Genomic DNA, 12,711 nt, shown 5'->3' on the forward strand with positions numbered 1-12,711 from the left:
CCAGGCTGCACGTATGCGTGCTCGAACGGCAGCTTCAGCTGTTCCAGTACAATCCAGAACATCCCCTAGATATTGAAACGATGTGACTTTCTCTACCTTAATAGCTTCAAAAACAGTGCTATTTCGAATTTGTTATTGTAGATTGATGCAAGCAGGACAAACAAAATTGGACACTTTAGATAAAGTACCAATTATTTTTGAACAACGTTTGTGACACCACTGGTTACACTGCTGACACTTGATTGAATTGTTACCTACACCAGCTTTACAAATTGAACAGGGCCATCGTCCAGTAGCTGTGGATTGGATGGGTTCACCAGTGTTCATTGCTTTGGTTTTGCTGATGTTGACTTTGAATCCATGATCGGCGAGTCTGGTGTTCTAATCTTCAAACATCTCTGCTGCATTCTGCTCAGACGTGGCTGTTAAAACGATATCATCAGCATATACTAGATTCCAAATGTCACCAGTGCGTATCGGTTTTGTGATTTCTTCCATCACAGTTATAAATAACAGTGGACTGAGAATCGAGCCTTGGTGAACTCCAACGCCGATGTCAAATGCATCTGTGTTTCCATCCGTTGTACTGACGAGAGTCTTAGTATTCGTATACATTTCCATCACAAGTCGAACAAGATATTCTGGAATGAGTTGCCGACGTAGACTCCACCTGATTGCTTCACGGGGAACTCGATCAAATGCTTTTTCAAGGTCTACAAAAATGTGTGATAGTTGTTGATGCTTTGCTAGGTACTTCTCTTGCAGTTGCCGAAGGATGTGAATTGTATCAATTGTTGATTTCCCCGCTAGGAAACCAAATTGATAATTTCCGATTGTGATGCACAACGTTAATCTTCTCTCAATGATTTTCTCGACAATTTTCAGGGAGTTTTCTAACAGAGGTATACCCCGATATGATGAACAGTTCAATGGATCACCTTGCCTTTGTATAGCGAGACAGTCATGCTATAGTTCCATTCAGTTGAGTAATTTTTCCAGATTTCACGGCAAAGTTGTAGTAACGTTTGGATACAAGCAGTACCAGATGCTTTGATAATGTCATTTGTGAGTCCAGAGGGCCTTGTTGCCTTTCAATCCTTCATAGCTTTCAGAGCTTCTGTAAGCTCCTCTACAGTGATGTCTGGAATCGGACCTTCGATGGGTGGAGCGTCAAAGTTGACATTGAAGGGATTTGTTTCCTTTAACAGACGGTTGAAATATTCTTTCTACTGTAGTTTGATCTCATCTTGTTCGAGAACCATCTCATTTTTGTCGTTTTTGATACATGAGGCACAAACTATGTCTTTTTTCGGGTAAAATAATATTATAATATAAAGAATATAATCTAATTCATTAATTTTAAGTTTCACCGCCAGAACCTCAAAAGCAGTAACCAGTGGCAAAGTGATCTATTTATATCTAAAAATTGATCGGAAAAAAATGATTAAACCTCCATGGTGTGGGTCGTGCGGTCTTTAACAGTCTACAAACTGATGGCCAGGTGGCATTGATTACTCAATGGAAATATTTTCTGCCGAACCATGCCAGCTCTCCGTGACAACAAAGATGTCCAGGCTTTCGTGAATTACGTGAATTAAACCCTAAATAGAGCTGAATTTTGTTTTTATAGTTCTGATATTTAAAACTCCCAGAACCACCGATCGCTCTTCATTTCCAATTTTAGCAAGTTTACCTTTATCAGATGCTTCATTAAAGCTTTCGTTGGTTTTATCATCCTCAACATACTGAAATTTACCTATTACATTTTTATTGTTACACCCTTTTCCACCACACACATCAAAATTTGAGATTTTATATTGACACTTACCATAATAGCGTTAATTACCCGCATATCTAAAACAATTTTCAACGTTTACTCCATCAAAATCAATATCATCAACATAACCATCAATGCCATCTCTCTCAATCAAACTTTTTTTTCAGTTTTTGATCCCTCCGAAACTTGACTATTTTCCATCTTCCCGGAGGCCCCCTCACTCTAAATAAAAAATCAATGTTTACAGATTTTTGCTTTTTTGCATCATTGATCAATTTCTTCAACTCATCTCTCTGATCATTTGAAAGGTCGTGACTAAGCCAAACACCTTTTAGCACATCATCCAATGATTTCATTCGTGATAAATTATCCATTATTAAGTTTTTCGATTCAATATCATCAAGACTAATCAATAACGTCTGTTTAATTTTTCTTGTTTTTTCCCTGGTCTCGTTACTTTAACAATTGCTTTCTCGGCAACTTCGTTTCGAGTCAAGTGATTAAAAATTCTCATTATACGTTCTTTGTCGTCGTCTCCTTCAACAAGTCTAAAAAGCACCAAATTTTTTTCTCTGCTTGATATCTGTTGCATCATTCAACTTTTTTGGCACATTCTTGCATATATATATATATATATATATATATATATATATATATATATATATATATATATATATATATATATATATATTGAATCCATAACATTTAAGATGGATGATGGAATATGGATGGAAAGATGGAATAGTTTAAGCCAGAAAGATGGAATAAGTAATTGTTTAAAATGGTTTCCGACACGCATTTAAAGATGCTCAATTTGCGTTAAATGAACATCTCGCTGTAATTATTTATACTATTTCGTTTGCATTTTGAGTGCTTAAACAAATTTTAAATTATATTAATCTTGTAAATAGGAATAACGAATGCTGATTTTATTTGCGGAAAAGTGGAAAATGTGTTGATCTCTGTTTTGAAAGCCGTCAAAGAAACTGATGAAGTGGTGGTTGTCGTTGATCCGCCGAGAGCTGGATTACGTTAGTTTTTATTATTCATTGTTTTCATTGGAATTTAACTTCATTGGTAATTTGACTAAAAAAAATTTCAATAACTGTCATTATTACCGTAGCTTTATACAAACACAGTATATCAGACACAGGGTCAAATAAAAAGATGTTGCGTAGTCATTCACCAATTTGTCAGGAATTGGCGAATGACAATTTTCACGACAATACGTTTTCAGCTTTTTTAATTGTCCGATTTAGAATATACGTTATTAACGATGTTAAAAAAATTTTAACTGATATTACTCATATAATCTTAACCAACTGTACCGCAACAAAAATCCATTGTAGTTTAAAATTGCAGAAACGCTTTTTATAAACAAAGAGAACCCTGCAATACATATCCAACAAAATGCAGTAACTTTGCTACCGACAAAGAATCGAATAATGATGAAAAATAATAATTCAACAGAAAGCGATCCTTTGGAGCCAATAAATTAGGAACGCACAGATATAGATAGCATACTAGATTGTAAATGATAAAGGACACCGAAAAAGGCCTTTTTCTGTATAATTAAAGTTAATAGAAGAGTAGTCAAAAACTCTGTTTTCTTAAAAATAATTTAAAAAAACAATTATAAACATCGGTGCTAAATATTGAAGAACTAAACCAGAAGCTGATATTTGATAAAATCTACCGAATTTTTAGCTCCTGAAAGTTTACGTTTGAGCTTTTTAATATTTCTAACAATAATTTTATAGTTATTATCCAATTTATTAAAATTAGTTGGTGTCCATGGTGTAGCGTCAGTTTTTCTATCTCTATAGTTTTTTTCTATTTAGTTCGGGTTTTTCATTTTCATGAATTTAGTTAATTAAGTTAACTTCATATATGTTAATTCCCAAGTTGAAAATTTTTTTTGCTTCTCAGTGAGAGTGTGATGGCTCAAGTTGATGAATTTTTTCTCTAGTATGTTGTTATAGCCTTGTTTGATCAGTGATGTTAGTTTTTTTTATGTACTTGCAATTTGATTGATTGTTGGAATGATGTAATGAATTCTTAATTAGAGTGCCTAGTTAGTGTTTGTCTTAATCTTCTCGTTGGCAGGGCAGTGATCTCATACTTCTTTTTGTTTTGTTAGTTGAGAAGTTATTTAATCAATTAGAGTATTTTTAGCTTCTAACTTTCGGGAAAGATGCAACATTTGTTATTGACTTTTTGCTCTGGAGTTACGTCGGTTCTGTTGGTCGTAGATAATTTATTTTATACACACACATACATACATATATATATATATATATATATATATATATATATATATATATATATATATATATATATATATACGTTATTACTACAGAAAAGCTCTTTTCGGCATCAACTACCATCATCAGTGTAGTTATATAGTATTGTTCCCTCTTTGTGTCTTTGTTTTTACAGCGACTTTGATTGTAACCTAATTAGAATTAAAGTTAATCATGTGTTTCTTTTTTGGAAGAATATTGGTATTATTTAGTTGAATATTTATTGCTGGTTTACGTTTATCGATGAAATTTGATTCTGCTATCTTCAATTTGAAGTATTTTCTGTTGTAATAAATTGCTTTGGTGTTATGGTCTAAAATTTTCCTTGTTATGACAGTGTTGTGTTGTTCCATTAGGTGGTCTTTTATTGCTCCATGTTGCTTATGCATAGTGAGTCTTCTCGTTAATGTTGTTGTAGTCATTCCGACGTATTCAGAATTTTGATGCACGCACTCACCAATTTTACATGTGAATGAATAAATCAAATGGCTACTTTTCATATCCGATGAAGGTTTAGTGTTGGAATTGTTTTTTATTATTAGAGATGATGTTTTCCTGTTCGTGTAGTAAATTCCTAATTTTAATGAGCTGTTTGTATCTATGACTTTAACGTTGTTATTTATTATCTTTTTCATTATTTTTTCATCTGTTTTATGTGATGAGGACATACTATTTTTATAGTAAATTATGATGTTTTTTATATTGTTGTTATTGTCGTTTGTATTTTCATTGTTAGGTTGTTGTTCTTTGCGGTGAATTATTTTCTTGTTATAGTTTGTATCTATTATTAATTAGGAGATTTGTTACTCGTTGGAGTTCTTTTTCTCTATCTTCGGCTTTTGATGAGTGAGTATACGCCCTGTTGACGAAGGCACTGATCGTACTAGTTAGGAATGTTTCAGTGCACTCTCTAATCCCATTGAGACAGAGTCCTTTGTTCGTTGTTTTTGTGTAGACCTTAGTTGTGAATTTTTTTTCTTCTTTGATTGTAAGCACGTCTAGGAATGGTAATTTATTATCAGTTGAATTTTCTATAGTAAATTTCAAATTGGATTTGTTATATATTTCCAGTAGTTTGGTGATTATATTGGGGTTGTTGTAGGTAACAAATATATTGTCGATGTATCGACAGTATATTTGTGGTTTAAGCTGTGGATGATTTGCGAATGTAATCTCTTCTAAGTGACCCATGTAAAAATTTGCAAAAAGAACACCAAATGGAGAACCCATTGCGATGCCGTCGATTTGTTTTTAGAGTTTGTTGTTTGGACAGTAGAATGGCATTTCCATTGTGCAGATTTCTAGTAGGGATTTTAATTGTTTTTTAGGTATGTTTAAAGGCGTATATTTGGAATTATAGATAGTGTTTAATATGATTTCAATGGCATCTTTGACAGAAACATTAGTAAATAATGATTCCACGTCGAGTGAACCAATGCTTGTGTTAATTGTTGGTGTGGAGGTTGAAATGATGTCTATAAATTTTTACTGGATTTTAAATTATAGCTGTTTGGTGTGTATGAAGTAATGAGTTTATTGAGGATTTTAGCAATGGGATAGGTGACAGTAGGTATTTGGCTAATGATTGGTCTTAAAGACTTATTATTTTTGTGAGTTTTTACATTACCATACATATAGTTATGCTGGTATTCGCCTATCAGTTCTGGAATTAAATTAGTAGTTGATGATGCACTGATTGATTTTATTATTTTATTAAGTTTGGTTTTTAATTCAGTTGTTGGGTCTTTTTTAATTGATTTAAATTTTGAATTATCGGACAATATTTCGTTGATTTTGTTTCTATAATCAGTTTTATTGACGATTACATACATTGGAGCTTTATCTGCCTTTCTTATTACAATGTTTCAGTGCCATAACTTTTTTTGCAGATGTTGAAGTACCTGGCTCACGTCCCAAACGCCGTTTAAAGAATTTAAAGGTTTAAACGTTTAAAGGTTGCAAACAATCGAGCAAGACATGAAAGCTCTAAATTTAAATGAAATGGATACAACTGATCGCCTAATTTGGCACAAAAAGATTGATGGTGAAGGAAACAACGTCCTACCTCGGGAAAACTGGGTTCCTGGACGCTAAACGAAGATTAATTGAATGATAATGTTGAAGTTTTTCAACTTCTCTTATCTAAATCAATCAATCCTCGTTTATAGTCTCCATCCATTATGGGTCTGACTTTTTTATTCCATTCATCAGTTTCTGTCTCCAAGCCGATCTATCCATTGCGTCTGTCTCCTTGAGACCAAGTGCCTTCAAGTCCTCCTGTATGGTCTGCGTCCAGGACTTCTTTAGGCGACCTATTGGACGTGGATGCAGTTTTATGCCATGCCCAAGACCAACAATAACCAACAATTTAATGTAAATAACATCAAATTTTAACCTATCTTAATCTTTAAATATATGATTTTCAATTTTAATTCACTGGGTTTATGAAAATGTTAAAGACTTCAATTTTATTAGGCAAGTGTCAGCACTTTTTGAATATGTAAAATTTACAAACAAAAGGTTTTTCAATGTTTCAGATACAGATGTTATTCGTGCAATAAGAAAAACTGCATGCATCAGTCGCATAGTTTACGTGGCTTGTAAGTTATCTGCTGTCTCAACAAATATTGCTGAGTTAGTAAACAATTATTTTCAATTAATTTTGAATTTTTGCGACGACTGTATTGCTTTTTTAAAATTAATTTTCAATCGATCTGATTAATGAGAAAAAGTTTTGAAAAAAGTCCCTGATTGTAAAAAAAGCTGATAAATTTATATTTATTCATTTGTTCCTCATTGTGATTGTTAACCGTTAAAATGTATCAGAGCAATGTGTTGAAAAGTAAAATATAACCTCACAAACTTTCATTATTATTGTTATTATTATTAATATTATTATTACATTATTTTTATTTATTTTTCTCAGCTTCTTTTGCCACTCCTGAGGTATCGAATATAGAGCAATTAATTTAATATAATTTTTAATGCATGTCGGCAGTATCGAGTAGCGCAATTTTCTGCATTTCTATAACATTCATTTTTCCAGGTGGCCAGCTCATCAAGATACTTCGGCAGCACCTTTTGCAGCTATCCTAAAGCACCAACTACTGTTGGAATCACGCATGTTTTTGTGTTCCACATAACATACGTGATATCTCAAGATCTTTTTTCATCCTTTATAATGCTGTTAATATATACTTGTGACTAAACCTTCGTGTCACAAAGGCTGTAATATCCATACCACACGACACACACATTATATATGCACGCTCATGCACAGTGCTATCGTGCAATAGCAGCGCGAGGCATGGCATTTTTATAGGTTGTGATAACTTGGTGAGTTTTGTATTTGCTTAGTTTTTCAACTTCCTTGAGAGCAACAATCGTGTTGTTGGAAATTATAACATCAATCAAGAAGCACATAAAAGCACATTCTGTCATAAAATATGGTATCCGATCGGTTGAATCTCGCAGTACGACCAGTATATATGCGTAGTCATGCCGTGTCTGCATTTCGTTTTCTTGAACCCGACGACTTTTTCAGGCGAGCTATTGTACCAGTTATCTGTCTTTTCAAAATAGAACTGTTGATTCAGTTGTCAGTTGTGTCTGTGCACATATTTATTTGGTGCTAGTATGGAGCATCCAGCTGACATTATTTTCTAGCTACTGGCATAATTTACACTTGCTGTCAGTCTTCATAATAAGTTTAGTTTTTGTTATTGCATACTAAACTGCTTAGGTTTAACTTTCTCATTATTGTTTTTTCGATTTTGAACTTGAATTAAATCAGTTGAGGGTTTCGGTTTGTATCTGAAGGCATGCACTTAGCTCTGATGTACTTTCTTTTCTCTTTTTCGTGGGTCCAAACAGGTCGTGTGTATCTTTCAGTAATGCATGATATATTCAGTAAGATCAGTGATTTCACGTTTTTACACACTCTCTAGTTCAACGAGTCATCAACGTACACTACGTAGGTGTATAAATACGGTAAACGTTAGCTTTTGAGTGTAGAAGTCTGTACTTTCCATCCCATCTAAGATTTTAAACTTATTGCTGTTATAATCTTGCATTTTATTTTTGGGATTAAGTGCTAAAAATATGACTTGCACGACGGTAGTATTCTTTACCATTTTCTTCTTTAATTTTGCCATGTAGAATGTCTCTATTTTGGTCAACGCCAAGACATTTAATATGTCTTTTTGATCAGGATGTTGCATCAGTTTCATGTAAAATAATGGAAGGTATTATTTGTAATAGATTAGAAACTTAACATTAACAATCTTTCTAACATTAATATAGTATTGAATTAACAACACAGTTTTGTTGATGGAAAATCATTTATTTCATAGAAAAAACCTTCTTGAAACTCTCGACATTCAATCAATCTTTGTTTAGCGTCCAGAGACCCAGTTTTCCGAGGTAGGACGTTGTTTTCTTTGCTATCAACTTTTTGCGCCAAATTAGACGATAATGACTAATCCATTCATTTAAATTTAGAGTTTTCATGTCTTGCTCGATTGTTTGTGACAAGGACTTCTTTGGACGGCCTTTGGGACGTGTGCCATGAACTTCAACATCTGCAAAAGAAGTTATGGCACTGTATCCACTTCGTTTGACATGACCAAACCACCGCAGACGGTGTTGCCGACATTCGTCCTTTATATCATCTAAACCAGCACGACGCAGGATTTCGGTAGATTTGATGTGGTCCTTCAGACTAATTCGTTGCATCCATCGGAGAATTTTCAATTCGGTTCGTTGAAGTTGTTGTTCCAGTTTGGTTGTCATTGGCCATGTTTCTGCACCATATAACATCACCGGACGTATCACAGATTTATAAAGTCTTGATCGTAGTGGTAGTGGGATGTCACGCCGCATCAATATAGAAGCAAGGAGATGCCATTTATTCCAGGCTGCACGTATGCGTGCTCGAGCGGCAGCTTCAGCTGTTCCAGTACAATCTAGAACATCCCCTAGATATTGAAACGATGTGACTTTCTCTACCTTAATGGCTTAAAAAACAGTGCTATTTCGAATTTGTTGTTGTGGATTGATGCAAGCAGGACAAACAAAATTGGACACTTTAGATAAAGTACCAATTATTTTTGAACAACGTTTGTGACACCACTGGTTACATTGCTGACATTTAATTGAATTGTTACCTACACCAGCTTTACAAACTGAACAGGGCCATCGTCCAGTAGTTGTGGATTGGATGGGTTCACCAGTGTTCATTGTTTTGGTTTTGCTGATGTTGACTTTGAATCCATGATCGGCGAGTCTGGTGTTCCAATCTTCAAACATCTGTGCGGCATGCTGCATATCATCAGCATATATTAGCCATTGCTTGTATGCAGTTTTCTTTTCAGCTATTGCATTTTGTACACTGTCATTCCACTACCAAGTGTCTCGTTCATGCTGACGTTTTGTACCAGTTTTCCCACAAACTGTAGTTGCAGCGTTTATCAAAACGGTTTTGTATGTACTCCAATCAGTACTGGCTTGCGATTGGTGGTCTAACTGTGTTGCGACAATCTGTTGAAATCTTTCTCGATGAATATTCCTTTTCAGCTTCCACGTTTTTATTCTCCAAGGCATTTGTTTAGGCTTATGTTTTGACAGTTTTGACAAAGAGTCTATGTTGGGTGATACATGATTCGCCAGGTATAACTTCGACATTTTTGAATAGCCTTCGGTGTTGTTGCTTGACAGCGAAGAAATCAATTTACGTGTCTGATGGTCCACTTTTGTATGTTATGAGATGTTCCAACCTCTTTCTAGAATATATGTTCAGTAAACAAAACCTGTGACTTTCAGCAAACTCAAGGATGCGGTTGCCATCTTCATTCCGTTTTCCATAGCCAAAACCGCCATGTACGTTGTCAAAACCATCTGTTTGCTCTCCAACGTAGCCATTGAGATCGCCTCCAATCAGGATTGTTCCAGATTTTGGTATTGTTGAGATGGTGTCAGATAACGCAGCCCAGAAGTCATTTTCCATCTCTTCTTATTCGCCTGTCTGTATGGCGTATGCAGAAAAAATAATCATTGTTTGCTTTTTTAAGCGAAGCTTGATCCACATGAGACGTGAATTAATCCTTTTAATATCCATTACTTCTTGGGTTTTAAGCCCAGGATAGAAAAAAAACTCTCGACATTATTTTTTCAATTTAAATAATTCTGTTCCGGTCAATATAGTCCTTGATTTTGCCAAAGCATTCGATACTATTCCTCGTAGAAGATTATTGGCTAAACTGAATGCATATGGAATAAGCGGTTTGGTGTATAATTAGAGTTTCGTATTGGGTTGAATTTTTTAGCGGTTTGCCTCGAGGTTCTGTCATTGGTTCCCTTTTCTTCAATATGCACATCAACGACCTACCAACTAATTTGAAACATACAACGAAACTGGTGCAGATCGTAAATGCAGTGTCCTCAAACAAAGAAGTCGCATTTCAATTTGATCTATATGCGGCTTCAAATAGACCCAAGAATGCCTTCAACATTTCAGTGTTGAAAAATGTATAGTAATGCATTAAGTCCAAATTAGGTAATAAAAAATGTCCTTTGTATCTGGATGGAAAACCTTTTAAGTCTTAAATGTGGGAGAGATCTTGAAATGATTTTTTCAACTAATTTGAAATGGAAAAATCAAGTCATCTTGGCATCTAGCAAAGCAAATCAAATGCTTGGCCAAATACAAATTTTTTTGGAAATTCTCCATAATTTATACCTAACTTTCATTCACCCACTTTTGGAGTTTGCGATGTCAGTTTGAAACCGAGATATGAAGAGCAATATTGGATTGATGGAAAGAGTCCAGCACAAAGCAACAAAATTAGTTTCATCTATAAGAAATTTCACTTACAATGATCGTCTCAATGAATTGGGACTAACAACTTTGGTAAAAAGAAGAAAATGATGAGATTTGATTCAGAAATTCAGCATGTTCAAAACGGACAAAATTGATTTAACAAATCAATGTAATAATGTCAAAACTAGAGCGTGAGTCGCAGTTTAAAATGTTGCAAAGAGATAAGACACAGAAAGGCAGAGAAATTGTTGAATAGAGTAGCAAATATTTGGAATCCATGCATCTATTTTACAGCACGTATGTAGTCTGTTTCAGCGATTACCTGGTTGTTGTTGGTTTATATATTATTATTATTTTTAGTAGTAGTAGTAGTGGTGGTGGTGGTGGTAGTGGTGGTGGTGGTAGTAGTAGTAGCAGTAGTATAACATAATATAACATCACAATCACAAATCATCATTAATTTAAATTATTATTTTTATTATAACATCACAAGTCATAATTAACTTTAATTTTGCTAATTCAAAGCCTCACAAGACAAACATCAAAAAGATTTGATGGAAAGCCGTTTCGACTGATGGAGGCGATGGTTGTTGATATGTTCCCACATACAGAGTTGTATGAAACTGTCTTACTTATTGAAAGATAATAAAAACGCCTTGCATTCGAAATTTGTTTCAATTCCATTTTATTATAATAAATTGTTTTTTAAGTTTTTGGCATTATCGGCTTAACATGCATTCAAACGAAAATGTCATTATATACAATTATTGATGTAATTGCATTTTCTGCTCATAGATTTAACTCTCTTTAGACTACAGCATCTTACAATGAGGCAGAAATTAACAAACTACGGCTTGCAAACGTTGTTCTTAGCTCAATTTTATGTCGAAAAACTTTTTTTGTCTTACTATTTTTAATAATTGCGTTCAAATTTTTCTGCAAACCAAGTTTTTCTCTTGAATATAAATAATTCTCGAAATGGGTCCGTACTTAATGATTGCAGATACTTTAATGAGAATAATAAGTGATCTGGTTCAATCTCAAAAAATGTATAAAAAATTGTTAATAGTTGCAATAATTTGTAACTTGTGATTGAAGTTTATATGGAAGGGTGCCGTTTAATATATATATATATATATATATATATATATATATATATATATATAGGCTGTTCTATATAGCAACGGGCCCATAACTGCAAATCCAAGGTATCGGAGTCGGATGAAAAATATCTGACCCAAAAAAATTTCCGACTCCAGTCTAAATAAAGTTTTCAACTTTTGTATAATAATTTTACATATATATATATATGTGTGTATAGAATTCATATGTTACATTATATATATATATATGTAATTTTACTTAAATATCACTATTAAATGAAAAATACTTTCAAAAACACATGAAATCGGTCGATGTGATTCTTTTTTATAGTAAAATTACTTAATGTTTGTCTTAAATAAAATATACTGCAAAAAGTATGTGATTTTATTTACATCATTTGCATTTAGTTTTAGTATTAAAGACATGTATATATATATGTCCATGATTAAAGGTGATCGTCAAGGATGTAGTGGACGTCATGCGGCGATATACGCCGTCTACCCTGTTGTTTTTTTTATAAAAAATTCGTAAACCTTTTGGTTTTGCCTGGAAACATCGTATACTCTCTGGTTTTGTCATAAATATCGTAAACCTGGCTAAAATGCCTGTACCTTCAAAAAACAAACTACTTATAAAATGTTAAAATCTGTTTGGCTCATTTGTTATCCTTGTAGTTTTTGATAAAAATCAGTTTCCATGATAACTAAATA

At 33.6% G+C, this 12,711-nt stretch overlaps 1 protein-coding gene across 1 annotated transcript in view; it reads left to right on the forward strand.

Moving 5' to 3' along the window:
• The window catches only part of HELRODRAFT_187790 (hypothetical protein), a gene marked incomplete at its 5' end in the record, with an annotated part of 13,854 nt that extends 2,208 nt beyond the window's left edge, over nt 1–11,646 (forward strand). The window contains 3 exons of the mRNA XM_009010549.1: nt 2,689–2,808; nt 6,618–6,714; nt 11,423–11,646. Coding sequence (XP_009008797.1) covers nt 2,689–2,808; nt 6,618–6,714; nt 11,423–11,543 — 338 coding nt within the window. The 3' untranslated portion in view covers nt 11,544–11,646. The remainder of the gene's footprint in view (nt 1–2,688; nt 2,809–6,617; nt 6,715–11,422) is intronic.
• Between the last annotated feature and the right edge of the window lie 1,065 nt (nt 11,647–12,711).

This window comes from Helobdella robusta (genome assembly GCF_000326865.2).
Source record: "Helobdella robusta unplaced genomic scaffold HELROscaffold_1, whole genome shotgun sequence".
NCBI classification, from domain to species: Eukaryota; Metazoa; Annelida; class Clitellata; order Rhynchobdellida; family Glossiphoniidae; genus Helobdella; species Helobdella robusta.